This window comes from Vipera ursinii, assembly GCF_947247035.1.
Source record: "Vipera ursinii genome assembly, chromosome: 6".
In the NCBI taxonomy this organism is placed as follows: Eukaryota; Metazoa; Chordata; class Lepidosauria; order Squamata; family Viperidae; genus Vipera; species Vipera ursinii.
In genome coordinates, this window is record NC_139515.1 from 25,846,059 (window position 1) to 25,871,170 (window position 25,112).

Here is a 25,112-nt window from a genome sequence, read left to right on the forward strand (position 1 = left end):
ACCCAGCCTCTGAGAAACAACTGAAAGACAAAGGGCTTCATCACACAGTGCCCCCTAAGCTGACAAACACTAAGGACCTAATCCAGCTTCCATCCTCATTTGATTTAGAAGTTCCCACAACATCTTTCCACAAGATGAACCCTCAGCCATGCCCCTCCAAAAATGGACATAAATCTACATTTATAGACTTAAGCCAGAGTACCTGCTCTTTGGGAAAAAAATCATTCTTGGAGCAAGAGCAGAGGCACACTGGCAACTGAGATATAGAGGAGCAACAACAAGTTCTGCAACCCACGAGGAGAAATATCGAACCTCACAACAACTGTGTTTATATGGGAAGCTTAGATGATATTGACCCAGCTCCATTGTCAAGTTGACATCTGGCATTTCCACCATCTAGCCAATCAACCAAGTCAGACCACCTTGCCTCTGAGAACCCCATACAGTTGATGACCTGGAACATAGCTGGCTGGAAAAGAATAGTTGATAGTGGACTAATGAGCTTTCTCTCTAGATTTGACGTAATAGCCTTTCAAGAAACCTGGCTAACCGAAGTGGATGAACCAGTACAATTGCCAGGCTTTCAGGGATGGGCCTCCCCAGCCCTAAAAACAAAGAACAAAGGGAGACCCTGTGGTGGGCTATGCATTCTTATAAAGGAAGAGTTGCAATGGCAGGGAGAGAAATTATATAACGAAGATAAGTATCCGTACTTTCTAGCTGTCAAATTTGAATATGACCAGTTTGAGTTAATATTGGTAAATGTGTACATTCCTCCAAGCACATCCCAGCACTATAATTTTGAATATTGGATGGGCTTGGAAATTATCTTAGAAGATATATCTATATTGTACCCTCAGTCCATAGTGGTATTATTAGGAGATCTGAACGCTAGACTGGGTCCCTCTCTGTATGAGCTTGCCCAGAAGAAGGGAATCCCAGGGGAGTTCTTTGATAACCATCCTCAGTGGCTCTCGAGAGACTGTAAAAGTAATGCCGCTGGCCTGCTCCTAGTCTCCTTAATTTTTAAGGGTAATCTCCAAATTTTGGGAGGTAAGGACAATAATTATACATACCCTTATACATACCACTCAGCCAATTCAAGTAGTGTACTGGATCTCTTTTGTGTGTCTAGAGATAAGGCTGACCTCTTCTCAGAGGTCACAGTACACCTTAGCGACAATAGCGACCATCAGCCTGTAAGTGTGACATTGCGAGGCCACTCAGATTTAAGACCATATAACATGGCTGACAGATGGCTCACCAAAAAGGTAGAGGTGACCCAAAATAAAAGGTTAATTTGGGCCAAAGTTGATACTAAGGCAATATTAGAATGCCTTAAAACAGAGAATGCTACTAAGTGGGCTAGAACAATACAGTCATCTACTACTGACTGGATGTCAGCCTTCAATGCATTCTCCAATCTTTGTAACATACTGAAGAAACACCTAACAGCTAAACCTACTACAAAAAGAGCCCAAGTGGGTAGACCTCGCTGGTTTGATCCTGATTGCCAGCGACAGAAAAAGAAATTGAAGGCAGCCATGAGGCTTGCCCAGAGGAATCCTACTGCCCATATACAAGCTAAGATGCTGCACACAAGAAGGGAATATAAAAAAACTATAACATTAAAGAAAAAACGTTTTGCCATTTCAATCTGGTCAGAACTTGAGTTGGCTGCCAGAAGTCATAATTCAGTATTATTTTGGCACTCAGTAGCAGGTATTCTGAAGGAACGGAGATTTGCATTTGACATACCAATCTCTGCTGCGGACTGGGAGAATTATTATCAGTGCTTGTTTGCCCCCACCGAACTGGTAAAGAAATTATTTTTAAACAGTGATTTGGTAAATCCTAGAACTCTCCTCCCTTGGCCACCAGTCTCAGAAAAGGAGATACAGTCCATCATTAAAAGCTTAAAGAGCAATAAAGCCCCAGGCGAGGATTTTTTACCAGCAGAATTATTTAAGAAATTTCCCAACTGGTGAGGCCCTGTATTAGCAGGTCTTTTTACACACATAAATAACACCTGCCATATACCAGACGGGTGGAAGATGGCAATAGTTGTCCCCATATATAAAAAAAGGGAATAAAAAGGATCCTAGTAATTATAGGCCCATCAGCCTGATTGACATTGTAGCAAAAATATATGCTAGGTACCTTTTGAACAGAATTGAAATCTGGGTAGAGGAAAACAACATCCTCACAGAAGAACAAGCAGGTTTTAGACAGAACAGATCTACTATTGATAACTGCTTTGTTTTGAACCATCTAATTGCCAAATATGCCTTTAAGAGGAGACCCCTGTTTGCTGCTTTTATAGACCTTACAGCAGCATTTGATATGGTAAATAGAGACATACTATGGAGTAAATTGACATCTCTTAAAATAGAACCCAGACTTCTGGCCTTGATTAAAGCCCTTTACACAAGTACCTGTTTGAGGGTGCGGTATGGGGTTAATGGGGCCCTGACTAACAGGATTCACACAAATAAAGGGATAAGGCAAGGGTGTATCCTGGCCCCATTATTATTTAATTATACATCAATGATTTGGGTTAATGAAGTATACCATGGTACACATGCCGATGATCCTAAATACTTACTGTAACAGCTTGCTTTATGCTGATGATATGATTTTATTATCATACTCACAAGTAGGATTACGTAGGCTATTAAGAAGATTCAGCTCTTATTGCCAGGATAACTCCCTAATTATTAGCAAATCCAAATCGAAAATAATGGTGTTTGGAAGAAACCATCAGAGACATAAGTGGCAATTAGATGGCAAACCAATTGAGCAGGTTAATACCTTTGTATATTTGGGAGTAACTTTTTCCAAGACTGGATCTTGGGCCTGCCATCATCAATGAAGTACATTTAGAGCAAAAGCCCGTTTGAATTTATTGCTCAAACTAAAGAACCATAGTTACCCAGGGTCCCTAGCTCCACTACTCAAAGTTTATAAGGCTAAGGTTACAACAATGCTCTTGTATGGAGCAGAAATTTGGGGTCTTTATTCAACCACAGCTTTAGAACAAACACAGTCCCAGCATCTGAGATGTATTTTGGGTGTAGATCCAAGAACATCTGCTGCAGCAGTTAGAGCTGAATTGGGAATTCATACAATTCAGGCATTATCTAAAATTAGAGCTTATAACTACTGGTGCAAAGTTAATGAAATGGAGACTGATAGACTCCCCAAATTATGCCTACTAGAGCAAATAAAACTGCAATCACAAATCTCCTGGATCACCAAACTAACAAATTTTGTAAGAAGCTGTGGCCTTCCTGTTTCTTGCGTAACAGGAGAACAATCTAAAAAAAGAGTTGCCCAAAGAATTAAGGATATAGAAGCACAAACTGATATAGCTATCCTTAGTAAGGTGGGTAACTTGAAATGGCTGAGTAAATACAAATGTACTTTTCAAGTGGACAGTTATTTGAAGTTACAACTCCCAAAACATCTTAGGGAGATATTTATGAGAGCGAGATTCGAACAGTTTGATACAATGGTCAGATATGGGAGATTTCATGCTATACCGTATAATGAGCATCTCTGCATTTGCGGAGCAGCAGAGGTATAGGACCTGGCTCACATCCTATTTGACTGTTGTTTGTATAAGAGGGTGAGAGACAGGTATCTTGGTCTATATACCAAACGAATGACCCATTGGGATCCCCATATCAAAATAACTTACCTTATGTCCGGCCAGAACTTGAAAAGAACATTCAACGTAGCACAGTATTTAAACAAAATGATCCAGTTAAGATCTGCATATGTGGGACTGATTGGGGTAGATTGTAAGGGCGACTCCGAAATATAATGTTACCATATTTTATCTATATCTTAAATTTGTATTTTATTACTATTTTAACTTAAATTGTATTTTAATTCCATTTTAAATTGTATTTTATCAAATTCCATATCGGATTGTTTTTATCTAGTTTTGGTGATGGTTTGTTGCTGGAACTTTGTACTTTGATATGGCCCAAGGGCTAATCAATAAAGTTGTTGTTGTTGTTTGGAGGATAGGTTAGTGCCAGGGCTTTTTTTGTCATAGAATGCTCAGAACGGAGTTCCGGCACCTTTTTTGGATGGAACCTTGTAGGGTAGGCAAGGCGGGTTGTAGGACATGTGTGAGTTCCGGCACCTTTTTCTTTTACAAAAAAGCACTGGTTAGTGCAATACTAGTGTCAAGGGGAGGGAGGCAGACCTCCATGAAAACAGTATACATAGTCCTTGCTTAGCAACCCTTCATTCAGCAACTGCAAAGTTATGACAATGCTCAGTTAGGAGAATTATGACCAGGCCATGTAGTTACAGTGGTTGCAGTGTTCCACAGTCACAAGATAGCAATTCAGGCACTCGGCAACCATTGTGCCATTGCAATGGTCACAGCATCTCACAGTCATATGAACACCAACCTTCACTGTTGGCTTTTGGCAAGCTGGGGAAACCAACAAGAATACACATAATCTGGAACTGTTGTTGTTAGTAATTTTTCGCTTTATGACTATGTTGCTTCATGATGAAGTTGTCAGTCCCAATTAAGATTGTTAACTTATATTTGTGAGGCTGATGGAATGCAAATTTAAGAAAAAATGTATTTTCTATGTTTTGCAATTTTTCTTTCAAACATTAAATATGTTCTGCTCTTGAAATGTTTTTCACAAATATATTTTAATGTCACAATAGCATGCTACATTTCTGCTAATTTAATATCTGTTTTATTTATATAAAAAATTAGATGCAAAATATGTGAGTGGGATACTCCTGTCTTCAGGGAGTAGAAATTATGGTGAGAGGCAGGGTGTTTTTTACTTCATTCCATGGGAAACTATTAGTAATGTTGTTCCTAATACAAAATAGGCAATAGAAAATAAATGATTGTAGATATACTCAGAATAGATGTAGGTTAATTTCTTCCAGGAAATTCTTCTTCCAGAAGAATTTATTCTTCTAAGAATAAAACTTTTCCAAAATAGTACAATTTTGCATTGAGATTCCTAGATAAATAAGATCAGTTAAGGAGCAAATCAGTAGCTGCTACTCTGCTCCTCATTTTTTTTTGTTTTTGCTCTAAAGAGCAATTATTTATTAAAACTCTTATGAACAATATAATGAAAAAATATACATATTCAATGTTATACATGAATTTGGTACTTTTCAGAATTACTGTATTTTCTATGCAGTAAATTTCCTATGTCAGAAAAAGATTAGTCTATTTTTTGATGAATTAAATTTATACTTCTAACTGTATAATTCAGGCTTTAGTAAGAAAAATGTATTTCTAGCTGTTTGCTTATTTTGTGACTAAAACAACTCTGAAATCGCTAGACTACATAAACTATATACAGTATGTGCTTGTATAATTATAAATGTCAGGCCCTTTTGGTATAATATTCTTCTGTTCTTTCTCTCTTACAATGTTTCTGTCTAGTATGTCAGCAACAAAATCAATGTACTTTCTAGTTGATGGGAAACATTTCAAGGTTTTTGAAACACAAGGTGCTTGTGAGTCATGTAAAACTGATTTTTTTTCTATGGCCAAATCAAAGATACTATTACTATATAAAGACAAACTAAACATGCATTCGCTATAAAATGTTCCTTAAGCTCTTTGCAAAGAGAATGTTTAAAGAAGTTTCCAGTGAGTTCTAAATTAGTATGTTGATCTTGAAGGAAGTATTGGGTTTAGACCCTGGCATCCAAAGAAAGGAACATTTGAGTATTTTTAGGAAGGCAAGGAGTTTTTAGAGTACAATTGCTTCATTTTCTTCATGAAATGTGACCTTTTCTTTCCCTCTCTCTTTTAAAAAAATATTAAATATTAAATTTTCTACCATATGTGGGAGGCAAGCATTCTGGATATATATATTCCATAAATGTAAATGTGTGTGTGTGTGTGAGAGAGTGTGGGGGGGGAAAGAACGACAAGAAAGAAACTAAAAATTATCCCACTTTGACCTTCTTAAGTATAACAGAGAAATAAGAAATGTTGCCAGATTTCAAGATTTTCTTATTCATGCCTTTATTAATAGAATTTAGCATTGTTGCTTGTGACTTCAATTTCCAGACCTGGCCTCCCTTGAAGGGATCATATATACTTGTATACTGTTTGTTCCACACTGAATACTACATATCCCAATGAAATTTGATTCTATTTTTTGAAATTACCAATTAGAAAACAATTATTTCTATATCAATAAGACTGATTAAAAAAGCAATGCTGACTGGTCTGCGAGGGCCGTAGCAGCTCCGGTGGACTGCCAATTACTAACTCTCCATCTGCCTCTCTATTCCCCTTTGGACTGGGACGGACCTGGGTGCAGGCCGCAGTGGGAGAGCGGCCTGTTTTCACATCGGCACTCCCATAGAGGTGGGAGCTCTATGGGTTATGCCCCACCCAGGTTGTACATTCTTGACCATCCCCCTGGTTCAGACTCTCGACCGGTCGTGGGAGGACGGGTTGGGGTCTGCCCCCGGGAGCATCCAACCGGGTGGCAGTAGGTTGGTTGATGGCCTGAATGTTTCACTTCCTTCCTTTAGAACCTCCTACTGGACTTTTCCATTATGGGACTGCCTTATCTGGACTTGTTGGACTTATGTATAGATACTCCAGCACGGACTTGCTCGCCCTCAGGGGTGCCCCCCTCTCCTGGGTGCGTCCCGCCTTTTTCGCCATTCCCAGTCTCGATGAGGGGCCCAATTATTGGGACCCTGAGAGATGGCCGGGTAAGGTCAGGGGCTCTCGATCCAAATTTAATAGGAGGCCCCTGGTTACTTTTTTAGTTAAATTTTTTAGGGGGTTAGGGAGGGGGGCGGGGGGTAATGGTTGTTTGACTATGGGGGGTGGCCATACAACCACGGTGCAGGCCAGGCCTGGGTCTGACTGCGTTCAGGGGGAGCGGGGTGTGGTTACATCTGGGGCTCAGGAGCGGGTCGTGGGATTGCCGATTCCCACGACACTGGGGTATGGCAGCAGGCGTATGGACAGAGGGCCGTATCGTTACCGGGAGGGCCGTCCCCGCTGTTTACAAGCGGTGAGGCGCTCCGACCCTCTGTTTCTTCCCCGAGGTGCCGGGAGCGAGGATGCGCAGCCTCCTGAGCTCCGGCTGGTGTACCTGAATGCCAGGTCCGTGGTTAATAAGGCTCCCCTTTGTGCGGGATTTGGTGGAGGGTGAGCACGCGGACCTGGCTTGTATTACCGAAACCTGGTTGGGCCCAGAGGGTGGGGTCCCTTTGGTTGATCTTTGCCCACCAGGTTTCCGAGCGTTACACCGGCCCCAGGCTCATGGTAGGGGCGGGGGAGTGGCGGTAGTTATCAGGGAGACCTTATGTCCGCGGGAGACCACCGTCCCTCAGATAGTCGGGTGTGAGTCTCTCTTTTTGAGGTTTGGTTTGGGGGCGCAGTTGGGCTTGCTGCTGGTGTACGTTTCGCCTAGTCACACAGCGGCAGCCCTGCCTGAGCTACTCGATGTCCTCTCCGGTTTGGTGATTGAGTTCCCCAAACTTTTAGTTTTGGGTGACTTCAATCTACCATCCCTGGGAGGGTCATCTGAGTTGGCTCGGGAGTTCATGGCTTCCATGACGGCCATGGACCTGACGCAGGTAATTTCTGAACCAACTCATGAGGGAGGCCACACCCTGGACCTAGTTTTTTATCTGGACGATGGCTGGATGATCTTGGTGGGGGCTCTCCATTTATCATGCCCCTGTCATGGACGGATCATCACCTCCTGCGGCTGGTCTTCCGTTTTACCACCCCCCGCCGTGGGGATACGGAACCAATTAGATGGTACCGCCCCAGGCGCTTAATGGACCCTGATGGGTTCCAGGCAGTGCTGGGATCCCCACCTGCTTCCGTCGCTCACAACTCGGCGGATGCCTTAGTGGAAGCCTGGGAAAGGGCAGCCACTGAGGCACTGGACCGAGTTGTACCCTTGCGGCCCCTGACCCGGCGCAGATCCCAATGAGCTCCATGGTTCTCCGCGGAGCTCCGGGAGATGAAGCGTCGGAAACGGGGCCTAGAGAGCTGCTGGAGGTCCAGCCGATCCGAATCCGACCGATTGCGGTTAAGAACCTATATTAGGTCTTATCTCGCTGCGATGAGGGTGGCGAGGTGTAATTACTTCTCCACCCTCATCGCGTCCGCAGATAATCGCCCGGCCGCCCTGTTTAGGGTGACTCGCTCACTTCTTAATGAGGAGGTGAGGGGGGATCCCTTACAGGGTCGTGCCGAGGAGTTTGGTCAGCATCTGTCGGACAAAATCGCTCGGATTCGGACCGGTTTGGACTCCAGCTGGGCAGAGTCTGACGATCAGGACACGGGCGGTCTTGTCAATGTTATCTGGGAGGAGTTTGATTCTGTGACCCCTGATGAAGTGGACAGGATTATGGGGAGGCTGAGCTCCACCACATGTTTATTGGACCCGTGCCCTTCCTGGCTGGTTTATGCAGCTAGGGAGAGGACACGAGGCTGGTTCCAGGCGGTGATATCTGCTTCTTTGAGTGAGGGTAATTTCCCCACCGTCTTGAAGGAGGCGGTGGTGAGACCCCTCCTCAAGAAGCCTGCCTTGGACCCAGCTGTGTTGAACAACTTTCGTCCAGTCTCCAACCTTCGCTTTCTTGCGAAGGTTGTTGAGAGTGTGGTGGCGCATCAGCTCCCTCTGGTCCTGGATGAAGCGGATTATCTGGACCCGTACCAATCGGGTTTCAGGCCCGGGTACAGCACGGATACGGCATTGGTCGCTCTGGTGAATGATCTCTGGAGGGCTCGGGATAGGGGATGTTCCTCTGTCCTAGTCCTATTAGACCTCTCAGCGGCTTTCGATACCATCGACCATGGTATCCTGCTGCGGCGTCTCAGGGGATTGGGAGTGGGAGGCACAGTTCTTCGGTGGTTCTCCTCCTATCTCCTGGGACGTTCGCAGTCGGTGTTGGCAGGGGGGCAGAGATCGGCCCCTAGGTCTCTCGTTTGTGGAGTTCCTCAGGGGTCGGTTCTCTCGCCTCTCCTGTTCAACATCTACATGAAACCGCTGGGTGAGATCATTCGTGGTTTTGGAGTTGGGTATCATCAATATGCTGATGATACCCAACTTTTTATTTCTACCCCAAACCACCCCAGTGATGCCCTCGCTGTGATGTCCCGTTGCCTGGAGGCGGTTCGGGTCTGGATGGGGAGGAACAGACTTCAACTCAACCCGGACAAGACTGAGTGGCTGTACATTCCGGCATCCCGGGACATTCAAATTGTTCCATCCCTTTCTATGGGGGGTGAGCTGTTACCCCCCGTGGATAGGGCTCACAACTTGGGAGTCCTCCTAGATTCACGACTTACCTTGGAAGATCATGTAGCAGCTGTGACTAGGGGGGCTTTCGCCCAGGTTCGCCTGGTGCGCCAGTTGCGGCCCTATCTGGACCGGGATGCCCTGTGTACGGTCACTCATGCGCTCGTGACCTCTCGCCTTGACTACTGTAATGCTCTCTACATGGGGCTTCCCTTGAAGACCACTCGGAAGCTCCAACTGGTACAGAATGCGGCCGCGAGAGTTGTCTTGGGAGTTTCCCGGTACTCCCATGTTACACCTTTGCTCCGCGAGCTACATTGGTTACCAGTTGTCTTCCGGGTGAGGTTCAAGGTCTTAGTGATGGTTTTTAAGTCCCTACATGGCATGGGTCCAGAATACCTCGGGGACCACCTGCTGCCGGCGTCAACCCCCCTCCGCCCTGTGCGTTCCCACAGAGAGGGCCTCCTCAGGGTGCCTCCAGTCAGAGAATGCCGGCTGGTGGCCCCCAGGGGGAGGGCCTTCTCTGTGGGCGCCCCGGCCTTATGGAATGAACTGCCGGTGGAGCTCCGGATGGCACCGGATCTCCGCTCCTTCCGGCGCGGGTTAAAGACCCACCTGTTTGAACAAGCTGGCCTGGCCTGATGGGGAGTTAATTTGGGTTTTTAAATATTTGTATATTTTACTGTTTTATCTTGGGCATTAATTTAATTCTATTTTAACTTTTGTAGTTTTGTACTTTTATTATCTGCCCTGTTCACCGCCCTGAGTCCCTAGGGAGAAGGGCGGTATAAAAATTTAATAAAACTAAACTAAACTAAACTGAAACATGCCTATTTTGTCTTCATTAATACACTTAAAAATCTTGGTTGTACAAGGATACAGGAGTGCAAGTTGTGTAGCACTGATTGGTCAGACTCTGTGATGTAAGCAAAAAAACCCCTTGGTTTGTAAAATTTAAAAATGAAGGAAAATAATAAGCATTTTTATTTGATGAATATGCAAAAAAGGATGTAAATCTATTTGCGTTAGAAGCCAACTGACTTTCGTAAGTACTACTTTAACAAAATCTTGAGAAGATTTTTGAGCACGTTTTATTGATACATTTAAAAATCCCCTTTATAAAATTGTTACTCTCTGTTAATATTTACTTTCTGTGTTACTTGTCATGCTTCAAAGGAATGAGATCTTACAGAGAAAACTGCCATAATACTTACATATTCTAAAATGTGTTGATTTATTGTTAAAGACCCTGAAATAATTTGTAATCATCTAAACATGACTCAGGATGTTGATTGCTTTTCAGCAGCAGGTATATGTGGTTGGTAAGTCTGCGAATATATAATTTAACTATCATTAATTATTTGTATTTGTCTCTCAATTTAATATTTCAGACACGGAGGAAGGAGGTTTTTATCCAGGAACGGTATGGCAGATTTAATCTTAGTGACCCATTTTTGGCTCTGCAGCGAGATTTTGAAGCAGGTGCTGGTGCTAAAGAGAAGAAGTCTATCTGTACCAATCCACTCTCTATTTTGGAAGCTGTTATGGCGCATTGCAGAAAAATGCAAGAGAGGATGGCAGCTCAGTTGGTTACAGCAGAAAATAGGCAAAAGAAGGTATTCTTTCCATTTTTTTCTTTTCTGGATACTTAGTAGGAAAATAGGGATTTTTTTTATTGATACCAAAATAGACTCCTCTTTTAGTGGTATTTTATTACTGATGGTGAAATACTAATGGTAGAATGTAAAATAGTAGGGTTGGAAGAGACCTTGGAGATCTTCTAGTTCAAGCAGGAGTCCCTATACCATTCTGAACAAATGGCTGTCTAATCTCTTCTTGAAAACCTCCAGTAATGGATATATTGCATTTCTTCTTAGCACTTCATGGTACACACATTTCCATCCTCAAATTCCATTCTCAACAGTTTCCCTGAGAGGAATGACTGGCTGAAAATCTCTACAGTTCAGGGCAGACTTGAGTAGCTCCAATTCCAGTCCAACATCATAACCTCCATGATTCCATGCTTTACTTTAACTTCCTTTGAACAAGAAGAATAATTTCTTCTAGTATTTGTGGATAGGCAGAATATAAACTTTCATAGCTTTGCTATAAGCAAACAACTAACAAAAACAAAATATTTCTTATATAGCTGCTGATGGTTGACAATTCAACATAAGATTGGTTGTGTGACACCTGAAGGCAAACTATCTTTTGATTTTATTTCTGTATATTTTGCCAATATCTGCATTGCAATTCTACTAATAAAGCAAAAACTCAGATGACTAACATGAAAAATAACACTTATTGTCCTTCTTTGAATTAGAGATAGAGAGACCGTGCATGAGCCAAATAGGGGGTTTCAGAGATTTGATCTAGACAGTTTAATATTAGGAGTCTGTTATATGAAAGCAGGAAGTTTGAAGATCCTGAACTGAACATCTGATAATGGGTTGATAGGTAAGAAAATGTCCAGAACTTATTAAATCAGTCTTTTCCAACCTGTTTAAAACTGCAACTCCTATATACATTGATATTATGGGACTGGAAATTATATCATAATATCTAGCAAGATCCAGGTTGGAAAGAATAGTCCATGATGGGATCAGATATCTGATCAAAATTCTCTATGACAGAGAGGAATAGAATTCCTTCCTTCCTTCCATTGATTTGCTACCTATCTCATTTCAAAATGAGTCAGGTGGCTTATAGCATTAAATATTTCTCAAATGATAAAAATGGAATTACAATCAAAGATAAAATCATGTGGTACAAAGATTGTTTGGAGGTGGGAGAAACTTCTAATACAATTACCAAATTTCTTGCATGGATCACCTCTGATTATGTAGGATAGATGGGGAGAAAGTTAACCACCAGATTACAAGAACATGAGCAAGCTGTTAGACAAGGATACCAGAACTCATTGATAGCCTCACATTGTAATGAACAAGGACATGCATTCAATTTCACAGCTACTAAGATTGTTGGCTACGCAGGAACAAAAATAGCCAGAGAAACAATTGAAGCCTTGGAAACAGGCCACTTGTCAGTCAACAGGAGTGCTGATTTACCATCAGCTTACTTAGGAGCTGAGGAAATGGCAGCACTAGGAAACAGCAATCAATGATTTAATAGCTGGCCATCAACATCCTAATCAAGAACTAAAAGCCACACACAGCCAGGCATCATATAAATACTACACATAGAACAGCCTGGTGCAGACATCCTGGAGACTGACAAGTTCCCTGAGGATAAGTTCCAATATAAGTGTAAAAAGTTTGGAAATATAAACCTCTGGTCCTGGTGACTGACTCAGATTGGATCCTATGTCAAATCTTTCTCAATGACTTGCTGGTCTGTAGAAAAAACCCTCAGGGTACCTTCTGAATAGAGTTGATTTCCATTTTTTGGTACGTTTTCTTTCAGAATTCTTCCAAATATCTCCCTAGGCATGCCAAACAAACTTAATCCTGATAAAATTGTACTTAAAAGATGTGGAGGTAGAAAGCTGGATGCATGGGGAGGGATGTGGGATTGCCTCTTAATTTATCAATCACCTCCAGGGTAATGCTTCCCCCATTGAGACCCAGAATTTGAGCATAAAGTACTGATGCAATCATACAGAGGGTCAAACAGGTAGCAAGATTACTTCATGTGTAATGAAAAATATGTATAAGGTAAAATAGAAGAAATGACCATTTACCCATTTCACAAACCCAACATTCTTTCTGTTAGTCGTGGGCTCTTGGAAGCAGGAATGATGACACAAGGCTGAGTACAGGATAACTCATACTTTTATTCTTGATGGAACTGTACTGGAACTTGGGCCGCAACCAGCCACAATACATAGCCTAGGCTCTAGGCAGCAGCCAATAGGTTTGAACCCACTCTTGCCACCTGGGGCTAACCAATTGCAGGTGGAGACGGCTTGCTCCAGCAACGGACATGGTGTGACACCACAAGCCCAATACATAACACCCCTCCCCTCTTAGATCAGACTATGACACCCTTGAATAGTCTTAACAGCTGTCAAGACTTATTAATCAACTCCCAAACAACTGTAGCGATAATAATAAAAAAATAAATAAATCATAAATTCACTGGGGCTATAATGAGATTAAACAACGTCTGAACAGGGTTACCAATGCAGTAATAGCTACAATGAGATTAAACAACATCTCATGAACAGGCTTACATTGCAGTATTGGCAGTTCACAATGCACTTGTTTCTGTAGTTAGTGGTACAAGTTTCACAACACTATACATAACTTTATTTTACAATGTAATCTGTGAGGTACGTAGGAGGCTTGTATGGCCTAGAGGAACGTCTTGGAGTTCCCATCACTTTGTGGTCTACCAGCTTACCCAGTGGGCTGGGTAGACCCATGTCCCTTTGTGCTCCAGTGTCAAGGGGAATCGAAATGCTCTAGCTGGCCTCACCAGGTTTGCCCACCCCAGAGTCAGTCTGTTCTGCAGAGTAGGCACAGCGGTTGCTGAGGTTCGGCTGGCTCGCTTGGTCAGGGGTTCCATGTTGCACTTCCGTGCTTCCCGGTTCTTACTCAGATTCCACCTCTGCTGAGAAGGGAAAACCCTGGTGGTTCCAGTGAGGGCTGCCTTGGCTGCAAGTTTGAGGACTTTGGGAGGGACTTATGCCACAGTCCTCACTTAGTGACCATTCCAGAAACATTTTCCTGAGTTGGTCAATGTGTCTTCTGACCAGTCGCCCTCCCTCCAACCCCACTTCATAAGATAGGGGTCCGGATGCCTTGGTTATTTGACCAGGAACCCATACATTCCCTTGACCATAGTTCCCGGCCCAAACCCAATCACCCATTTGCAGCCCCCTCAGGGGTTTTGGTCGAGAGGCTTCTGTTGCCACTCTGTCTGGATGCAACCTGTCCAGTTTAGTAATCAAACGTCTCCCCCAATGAATGCAGGACTTTTACCTGTGGCAATGCAGGGCGTAGAATGCTGGCAGAGTAAAAAATCTGCCAATCTGCGATGCCAGTCACCTGTGACAATGCGCTTGAGTGCCTCCTTTGTTGTCCTCACCATGCGTTCGGCTTGTCCATTAGAAGATGGATGAAATGGTGCAGACGTTGCATGTCTGATGAGATTAGCTCTAAGAAAAGCCTGAAATCCAGCAGCAGTGAATTGGGCCCCATTATCAGAAACCAAAACATCAGGCAACCCATGTTTTGCAGAGTTTTCTCAGCACCTGGATGGTCCTAGCAGTAGTCATGTTAGGAACTGGAATTACTTCCAGCCATTTTGAGTGGCTATCCACTACTATCAGGAAAAGCTGCCCCTGAAAGGGCCCAGCGTAGTCTATGTGAATCCTAGACCAGGGAGTGTGCATTTCCTCCCACCTGTGAACTGGGGCCTGTGGCATTTCAGGCCTAGATTGCTGGCATGTATAACAAACAGGGACTTGATCCTCGATAGCCTTATCAAGGCCAGGCCACCAAAGGTAGCGTCTAGCTAAAGCTTTCATTCTTACAATGCCTGGATGGCCTTCATGTAAGGAGTGTAAGACCTTGTCTCTTAGGGAAGTGGGAATTATGGCTCTGTTCCCCTATATAGCTGAGGACTTGGGTTAGAAAAACCCCCAAGCGTGGTGGGTCTCCCCTGAATTTTGCCTCCAGTGGTGGAAGTCTTTGAATGGATCGTTGTCTGCGCAGCGGGTGGTATTGCCCTTCATCCTGACCCCCGTCTGTGGTTCAGGGGGGTGCTACTGAGGTGGCAGCTCCTGGTCCAATGGACGGCCCCAGTGTTGCAGGTTCCAGATCCCCCCACTGTCTCTCCAATTGCGGCCCCAGGTGCTGCTGCGGCTGCGGTATACAGCTTTCTCCTCTCTTAGTGAGCTAAGGGTTTTCTTCATCAGGTCAATAGCTTTCTCTAGGATCCACTCCTCTTCACTGACATGCAGAGAGCTCTCCATCTCTTGCCTCCATTCAGGTTGGTGGCCGCCCCGCCTCAGGGTCACTTTCCTCGATGCCTTTTCCCACTTGCATTTCCTTCCAACGCCCATGGACCACCACGGTTTGCAGTCATGCATCTCCACCACCTCTTCCCCAGAGGAATATGATGCTTCAGCTTCTGACCATTGGTGGAGTTTCATTTTGGGGGAAAACTCCCTTTCCATGGGGCTTTCCTCCTCCCTTGCCTCGTCGTTAGACATTGTATTTTTTGCAAAGTCCCCCGGTAAGGTTTTTCCTTCCAGGTTGACTCTTAATGCAGATCCTGGGTGCTTTCTTTTTTTTTTATTGAAAAGTTTTACAATACATTTTTTTAACAAAACAAAACCCCTCCCAACCCCCTCCCCTCTCCCCAACCCTCCCCAACACCTCCCTCCCTCCCCCCTCCCCCCTCCCCGACTTCCCAGAGCTAAATACAGGGTATAAAAATACAAACAATCATAATCTACCTTATGCAAGCAACAATAAGCTATTAAATCTATCGCACTTTAACTCTTATAAAATAACTACAAGCAATATAAATATCACATCAATACTTATTCAAATGCTAGATGAAACTTTTTAATCCCATATTTATTCTGAATATAATCAATCCATTTTTTCCACTCCACAATATATCTCTGTTGCGAATCATCTTTCAAGTACGCTGAAATCTTTGCCATTTCCGCCAGGTTTGAAACTTTTAAGGTCCATTCTTCTATAGTCGGCAGTTCTTCCTTCTTCCAATATTGCCCTACTAAAAGTCTTGCTGCCGTAATTAAATTCAACATCAACTTAGTGTCCACAACAGTAGTATCAGTAATAATGCCCAGTAAAAACAATTGCGGACAAAACTTTATCCTTTTCTTAAATATCTTTTGCATATTCCACCAGATTTTAATCCAAAAAGCTTTAACCTTTTTACAGGTCCACCATATATGAAAATACATTGCATCTTCACCACCACACCTCCACCTTTTAGGCTGGCTGTTCGGATACATACTTGCTAATTTTTTAGGATCTAAGTGCCACCTATAAAACATTTTATAAAAGTTCTCTCTTAAGTTTTGAGCTTGCGTAAATTTTACATTTCTCACCCAAATCTTTTCCCAAGTATCCATTGTAATGACTTCTTGAAAATTCTGAGCCCACTTTATCATACAGTCTTTAACAAGTTCTGTCTCTGAATCAATTTCTATCAATGCAAGATATATCCTTTTAATATGTGCTTGACCTTGATCTCTAATTTGCTTTACCAAATTCTCATCAGTCATTGAAAAACCAATTTTCTGGTCTTCTTTCCACCTGGCCTGTAATTGCCCATACTGAAACCAAGTTTGTACAATCTTTTCTTCTCTTAAGATATTATACGGCTTCAAATGCCATACATTCCTTTCCAAACTTAAAATTTCCTTATATGTAGTCACATCATGTTTAAACCCAACACTTATATTTTCTATTGCGTGTTTCGGTATTGCCCATATAGGTATCTTATAATTTAACCTATGTCTATACTTTTTCCAAACTCGCAACAGAGCATGTCTTAAAATATGTACCTTGAACACATTATCCACCTTCTTATCATACAATAAATATGCATGCCAACCAAATAACAAATCATGGCCTTCAAGATTTAATAATCTCACTTGTGTTAAATTAATCCAATCACTTATCGCTGACAAAGCAGCAGCTTCATAGTATAGTTTAAGATTAGGCATTTTAAGACCACCTCTCTCGACTTCCGGTGGCGACGCGACGCCGAAGACAGCCGTTTTCGGGCTGCCCGCCCCGCAGCTGTGTTTTTCCATCGTAAACAGCACTGATCAGCTGTTTAGATGGATTTGAAGCCCCCTCCTCGGGAGAAGAGGAGGGGGTGAGGCCCCAGGTAGGGGTTGAGCTCTCCGGGGCCGCCTGAGCTGAGAGCTTGGGCGGCTGAGGGATGAGCCCCCCCAAAGTCTGGGTTGCTCCGAGCTGCGCAGCGCCTCTGCTCTGAAAGGAGCAGAGCCAGGCGTTAGCAACCACCCCTGCCAAAAGGAAATACTTTTGATTATCAAGATGCAGGCAGAGCGGTACAGGAGGTCAAGGTGAAGTGGACTCTTTATTTTTACTCTCTAGCTCAATGGATTTTATAGCTTTAAAGTGAAAGTGCGTAATAAGTGAAAGTGGGGGAAGATGGCAGCTAAAACTTCTAAAGCTCTTCGGAATGCGGGGTCTTCCCTGCTGCAAGAGACCTCATTGCAAGCTTTGCTTCCTCCTGCATCTCCCCCGGTATTGACGCTTAAGGATTTACAAGATGCTCTTGGAAAGCATGCACAATTGATGTCTGATATGACGGATGAAAAGTTGAAAAAGCTGGAGGAGAAAATGGAGGAGAAAATGGAGAAATTGGAGAAGAAGATGGAAGAGAAGTTGAGAGCAATGAGGGTGGACATTTTGTCTATGGTTGTATCTGTAGCTGAATGTGTGCAACAGCTGGATGTAAAAGTGGAGGATCTCAGTCAAAAGAACTCTATATTAGAAGCAAAAGTATTAGAAAATGAAAATATAAGGGATACAATGGACAGAGATTTGAGCCTTGTTCAGTATCATCAGATGCAGTATGCTATTAGAATCGGGGGTTTAAAGGAGAATGGTAAAGAAGATTTAAAGCAGCTGATCTCTGAGGCTCTGGAAGGGGTATTGGGCCAGCCAGCATCTGAAATTGAGGGAAATATGGACAAAGTTTTTTGTGTAAATTCATGGATTGTAAGACAGAGGAAGTTACCCAGAGATGTGGTGGTCTACTTTACAAAGAGAGTAATTAGAGATGAAGTCATTCAAGCTGCTTATGATACTAAATTGATAGTGGCTGAGCAAGAAGTTTTGGTTTTAAAAGAGATCCCTCCGAAGATCCTAAGGAGAAGGAAAGATTTTGCATTTCTAGTACAGGAACTTAAGAAACGTGATATTAAGTTTAGATGGGAGATTCCAGTTGGATTGGTGGTGACGCACGAAGGTAAAAGATATCGTTTGGTTACTGTGGCTCAGGCACGTGATTTTTATAGTAATGTGTTAAAAGCAACCCCCCTATCATTTTTGGAAGCTGCAAAAGGATACGGAGTGGGAAAGCTTCAAGATGTTGCAGATAGACAGACAGAGGACAATGGTGTTGGAGGGGATCAAGTCACAGTCTCATCGGATGCTGCAGGAGGCCAGAAGAAGACGTGTGCCGCCTTAAGAAGAGCGAGACGAGAGCAAGAGCAAGACCAGCAGAAAGTTATGGAATTTCCAAAGTGTGCTTATAGTGAAGATGGGGGAGGGGAGCGGTCTAAAGAAGTTTTGGGGGTCATGACAGATGTGCTCCAAAAGTTTTGGGGCGTTAAGATTGCTGATTAAATTTTTAAATTAGAATGTCAATGGAGTAAAATTATTATAGAGGAGAAAGAAAGTTTTTTTTTTATTATTATATTTTACACAATTTAAGATTGATGTTATTTGCTTGCTAGAAAAGGATATTAGGGTTATGGACTTAAAGTATGTGTTGAACTAAGAATGGGTACGCAAGCTCCTAATTAACAATAAGCTGTTTTAGAGACTGCCTAAACCTTCTTTTTATACTTTTTCTATTTGAACTCAAGGATGATTAGGAACCGCGAGACATTTGGCGTGATACATGTAAGAACTATTTTTGATCATTGTTTAGTTTGGTCGGAGATTATTAGGTTAACAGAGATAGGCGCTTTTGACGCATAATGGAGAATTTGTTTGGAAATTAGAGAAAGGTGGGAGAATGTAAATAGCAGGTGGAAAATTTTCCTTTTTTTCTTTTCTACTTTATTTGCAATATTAATGTTCTTTGTATTCATTCTATGTGAGCTAGAGGGAGATAGAATTTATAGTTTATTATTGGATAACATAGGGGTGTTTACCTTTGATTTTCGATTTTATACCCTGTATTTAGCTCTGGGAAGTCGGGGGGGGAGGAGGGAATGGGGGAGAGGGATAGGGAGGGTCGGATAGGGGTGGGGGAGGGGGGGATTAAAGTCAAAATGTATTGTAAAACTTTTTAAATTAAAAAAAAGACCACCTCTCTCACGCATATCCTGCATAATCTTAAATTTAACTCGTGGCCTTTTGCCTGCCCAGACAAATTTATTAATACCCTTTTGCCATTCCTCCAAGTTTGAATCCTTTTTAAGAATAGGTATCATTTGAAATAAAAATAAAAATTTCGGCAAAACATTCATTTTCACTGCTGCAATTCTTCCCAATAAAGATAATTGTAGTTTTTTCCAGCTATCCAATTCTTTTTGAACTTTTCCCCATAACTTTTCATAATTATTTTTATATAGCTTTACATTTGAGGGTGACAAATATATCCCCAAATATTTAACCCTTTTAACAATTTCAAATCCTGTTAGCTCTTCTAAAACAGCCTTTTGTGATACTGTCATATTCTTAGACAACATTTTAGTGTTTTGTATGTTAACCTTGAATCCAGAAACTTTCCCATATTGCATTATTATCTCCATCAGTTCTACAACTGAATCTTCAGGCTGAGTTATCGTAACAACCAGATCATCTGCAAACGCCCTCAGTCTGTAATCCTGATCTCTTATTTGAATTCCCCTAATTTTTCCCGAGTCCCGTATTTTAATCAATAATATCTCCAATGTTAAAACAAATAGTAAAGGTGACAACGGGCACCCCTGCCTTGTGCCCTTTTCAATGTTACATACTTCCGTCAAACTATTATTAACTATTATACGGGCTGTTTGTTTCTGATATAGCACCCTAATTGGTTGTAAAAATTTATCCCCAAAATTCATTTTATCTAATACTTTCAACAAAAATTGCCAATCCAATTGATCAAAGGATTTTTCAGCATCCAAAAAGATCAACGCTGCAGGGATCTGATTGTTTCTTTCCAAAAATTCCAACAAATCAACTATATGCCTCACATTGTTCTTCATTTGTCTACCACTTATAAACCCAGTTTGGTCACCATGAATTACTTGTTGCAATACCCTCATTAATCTGTTAGCTAAAACCTTAGCAAATATCTTGTAGTCCGTATTTAAAAGTGATATTGGCCTATAATTTTTTGCTCGGGTGACATCCTGATCTTCCTTCGGAATCAGAGAAATAAAAGCAGTTTTCCAGGATGGGGGCACCCCTCCCCCCATTTGAATTGTCTGAAACAATTCCCTTAATCGCTCTACCATCTCTACTGTAAATTTTTATAATACACAGCAGTCAATCCATCCGTACCTGGCGCCTTACCCACTTTCAATTGTTTAATTGCTGAAAAAATTTCTTCCTCAGTTATCAATTGATTCATCTCTTCCTTTTGTTCTTGTGTAAGAACAGGAATATTAGCATTCATCAAATATACATCAATATCTGCCTCACTAATCTTATCTCTAGCATATAACTTAGAGTAAAAGTCAACAAAAGTCTTCTTAATAAGACTCTGCTGATACACTACCTTACCCTTATGTTTTATTCTATCTATATTAGAAGCCCTTTGCTTCTTCCTTAACAGATAAGCTAACCATCTACCTGGTTTATTGGCATTGCAAAATGTATTATGTCTAGCATACCGTAAGTTAGTTGCCACTTGATCAGCCATCAACATGTCGAACTGTCACCTTAATAAATTAATTACCTCTTTAATCTTCACATCCGATGTATTCAAAATTAAAGCCTTTTTCCCTAATTTCATTCTCTAATTCCTTCCTCCTGAATTCCAGATTGCGTCTATATTTGTTATTCAAATATATTAATACACCTCTCATATAAGCTTTACTAGCATCCCAGACCATTTCAATAGAAGTACCTTTATGCATATTAATTTTAAAAAAATCCTTCATCTGTTTTTTACATTCTTCCACATTTTATTTATTTATTTATTTAATTAATTAAATTTTTATACCGCCCTTCTCCCGAAGGACTCAGGGCGGTGAACAGGGCATATCTTAAAACTACAAAAGTAAAAAAGTTAAAAAAAAAGAATTAAATTATTGCCCACAATAAAAACAATAAAAATATATATAAATATTAAAACCCTAAGTAATTCCCATCAGGCCAGGCCAGCTTGTTCAAATAAATGGGTCTTTAACCCACGCCGGAAGGAGCGGAGATCCGGTGCCATCCGGAGCTCAACCGGCAGCTGATTCCACAAAGCCGGAGCGCCCACAGAGAAGGCCCTCCCCCTGGGGGCCACCAGCCGACATTCTCTGACTGGAGGCACCCTGAGGAGGCCCTCTCTGTGGGAACGCACGGGGCGGAGGGGAGTCGACACCGGCAGCAGGTGGTCCCCGAGGTATTCCGGACCCATGCCATGTAAGGACTTAAAAACCATCACTAAGACCTTGAACCTCACCCGGAAGACAACTGGTAACCAATGCAGCTCGCGGAGCAAAGATGTAACATGGGAGTACCGGGAAACTCCCAAGACAACTCTCGCGGCCGCATTCTGTACCAGTTGGAGCCTCCGAGTGGTCTTCAAGGGAAGCCCCATGTAGAGAGCATTGCAATAGTCAAGACGAGAGGTCACGAGCACATGAGTGACCGTACACAGGGCATCCCGGTCTAGATAGGGCCGCAACTGCCGCACCAGGCGAACCTGTGCGAAAGCCCCCCTGGTCACAGCCACTACATGATCTTCTAAGGTAAGCCGTGCATCCAGGAGGACTCCCAAGTTGCGAGCCCTATCCACGGGGGGTAAAAACTCACCCCCCATAGAAAGTGATGGAACATTTTGAATGTCCCGGGATGCCGGAATGTACAGCCACTCAGTCTTGTCAGGGTTGAGTTGAAGTCTGTTCCTCCCCATCCAGACCCGAACCGCCTCCAGGCAACGGGACATCACAGCGAGGGCATCACTGGGGTGGTTTCTAAACAGATTCTCATTTAGACGCCAGGAGCGCCTATCTCTATTATCTTTTTCTATCTCTAACCAGACTGGACTATGATCAGACATAGTTCTTGGACAAATCTTAATCTTCTTAATCCTGGAAAATAAATCATTAGTAATTAGTATAAAGTCAATCCTAGAAAAAGATTGATGTCTATCAGAAAAAAAATTATAGTCCTTCTCTTGCAAATTTCTTTCTCTCCAAATATCTCGCAGTTCCAAATCGTCCTTCATTTCAAAAAAAGATTTAGGCAGTTTAGCATGACTTGGAATACTTTTTAAAAAACCACTCTTGTCCATTTGCGCATCCAAAACACCATTCCAGTCTCCCATAAAAATAAAAGATTTATAATCCCACTGAGTAATCTTGCTGTGTTGTAAACTATAAAAGTCTGCTTGTTGTTGATTAGGAGCATATAATCCAACCAGAAGTGTTTTCTTGCCTTCTATTAACAGTTCAATTATAACATATCTTCCTTGTTTATCTGCTTCAATTAACTCCGCTATCAAGGTATTCTTAACATAGACAACCACTCCATTTTTCTTATCCGTTGCGGATGCAATAAATTGTGTACCCAGTCTTGAATTTAATAAGTACTTTTGATCCGTAACTCTAATATGTGTTTCTTGTAAACAAATAACATCATTCTTAAATTGTTTTAAATATTGAAAAACTTTCTCTTCTGTGGTGAATTTAAGCCATTAACATTCCAAGTTAGAAACTTTGTTGCCATCCTTCATGACCCGAAGCTTTTGGAGCGCTTCTTCCAAAATCACCTGGACTCTCTTAGGTCGTGCTCCTCCCACAGCTTCACTATAAGTAAGTTTTGGAGGTGCCATCATGACTTTCTGCTGTTCTTGTTCTTGCTCTCGTCTCATTCGTCTCGAAGCAGCACGCATCATCCTCTGGTCTCTGGCCTCCTCCGATGATACTGAAATTTGATCCACTCCTGTAGCTTTCTCTTCTATCTGCGTCATTCCTTCAGCACCTTGGAATTTCTCACTACATAATTGAGGCTCTCCCTCACCATTCTTCTTTGTAGATTCCAAAAGTGGTATGGGGACTGCTTTTAAAACATTACTTTAGAAATCACGTGCCTGCAACACTGTAGTAAGATGATGTCTCATGCCTCCATGCATCACCACCATACCCACTGGTATCTCCCATCTGAACTTAATATCACGTTGTCTTAATTCTTGTGCCAAAAAGGCAAATTCCTTCCTTCTCCTTAGAATTCTTGGAGGGATCTCTTTTAAAATCAAAACTTCTTGCTCAGCAATTGCAAATTTAGTATTATAAAAGGCTTGAATAACCTCATTTCTAATTGCTCTCCTTGTAAAATAAACCACCACATCTCTGGGTAATTTCCTTTGTCTTGCAATCCATGAATTAACACAGAAAATTTTATCTATATCTTCCATAATTGCATCTGCTGGTCGCCGCAACACACCTTCCAAAGCCTCAGAAACTATTTTCTTCAGATTTTCTTTAGGATCCTCTTTTAAGCCTCTGATTCTCACAGCAAACTCCATCTCATGGTACTGTACCAAGGTCAAATCACTATCAATTTTCTCCACCACATTTTCAGTATCTGTCATTTTTGCATCTAATCTAGTATTATTTTGGCTGAGATCTTCCACTCTCTCGTCCAAGCGTTCTATGCATACAGCCATGCCTTGAAATGCAAGTAAGATGTCTGCCCTAATTTCTGTTAACTTCTCATCCAGAAGCTCTGTAAGGTTTTCATCCATAAGCTCAGCTAATTGTTGCGATTGATTTTTCATAGCCTCTTGCAACACATCCTGCAGGTCTTTAACTGTAAGAGTTGGTACAGGTGCAGGTGCAGGTGCAGAGGGAGGGGGCATTAAAGCTTGTAATGAAGACTGCTGCACCTGAGAAGCCCCCGCGCTTCTAGGAACTTTAGAGGATTTGGCAGCCATTTTCACCCACTATTGCCTGCTACGCACTTTCACTTTCAAACTCCACAAAGTCCATTGAGTTAAAGATCATAAATTCACTTTCATCTGGATCTCCTGTATCGCTCTGCCTGCATCCAGGTTCTCAAAGGTTCTCTCTTGCTGGCAGGGATGGTTGCTGACACCCTGCTCTGCTCCAAAAAACCCGGAGCAGAGGTGCCCCACAGTCCGGAGCAAACTCAGGCTTTGGGGCGGCTCAATCCTTCAGCCACCAAAACTTTTAGCTCTGGCTGCCCCGGAGAGCTCTACCCCCACATGAGCGCTCACCCCCTCCTCTTCTCCTGAGGAGGGGGCTTCTGAGCCGCCAAAACAGCTGATCGGCGCTGTTTTCAGCGGCTCTACGGAGCCAGCGGGGCTGACAGCCAGAATGGCTGCCTGCGGCGACGCCTTGCCACCTGGAAGACCCTGGGTGCTTTCTATATCTAAGCATTAGATATTCAAATATATCATAATGTCAATGAATCTTCATTAGAAAGCTTTTGTGATTTGTTATCCCAATGATGAACATTCTATCCTAAAGACATTGTCTCCTGAGTAGGGCCATGGGAAATCTTAAATGTGACTATGTTGCTTCTTCAAGCAGTCTCAGATGCACCCTAAAGCATATGCACAGGAAAGTACATGAATGAGTTGTAAATAATTTAAATGCATAAGCCTATGGCTGACAAAATGTTGTTTTAATTTGATAGCCCTTTTGAGAGAAGTGTGGGATTTATCTCTCCTTGATTATGTGTTTACTCTTGAAAGTTTATTAGAGTCATATTTGTCATTGTATTGAATTCATTGATTTTATTTGCTTATGAGAACAATTATAAGGAAATTTGAAAATATGGGAATTGTAGCTATGCTAGACAACAAACATGGCTGCCAACTCTAGCTTATAGGAAATGTCCTGATTCATATACCATGGCAAAAAATAAAATCACTAAAGAAGCTTCTGTTTTAGACAAATAATTTGTACCAGCAAGATAAGCAAACTGAGTATTTGAG

At 42.3% G+C, this 25,112-nt stretch overlaps 1 protein-coding gene across 1 annotated transcript in view; it reads left to right on the forward strand.

Annotated features, from left to right (window-relative positions):
* The window catches only part of CTTNBP2 (cortactin binding protein 2), a 170,514-nt gene that overhangs the window by 40,167 nt on the left and 105,235 nt on the right, over nucleotides 1-25,112 (forward strand). Inside the window, exon 3 of the mRNA XM_083366677.1 lies at nucleotides 10,685-10,909. Within this exon, the coding sequence (XP_083222803.1) occupies nucleotides 10,685-10,909 (225 nt within the window). The remainder of the gene's footprint in view (nucleotides 1-10,684; nucleotides 10,910-25,112) is intronic.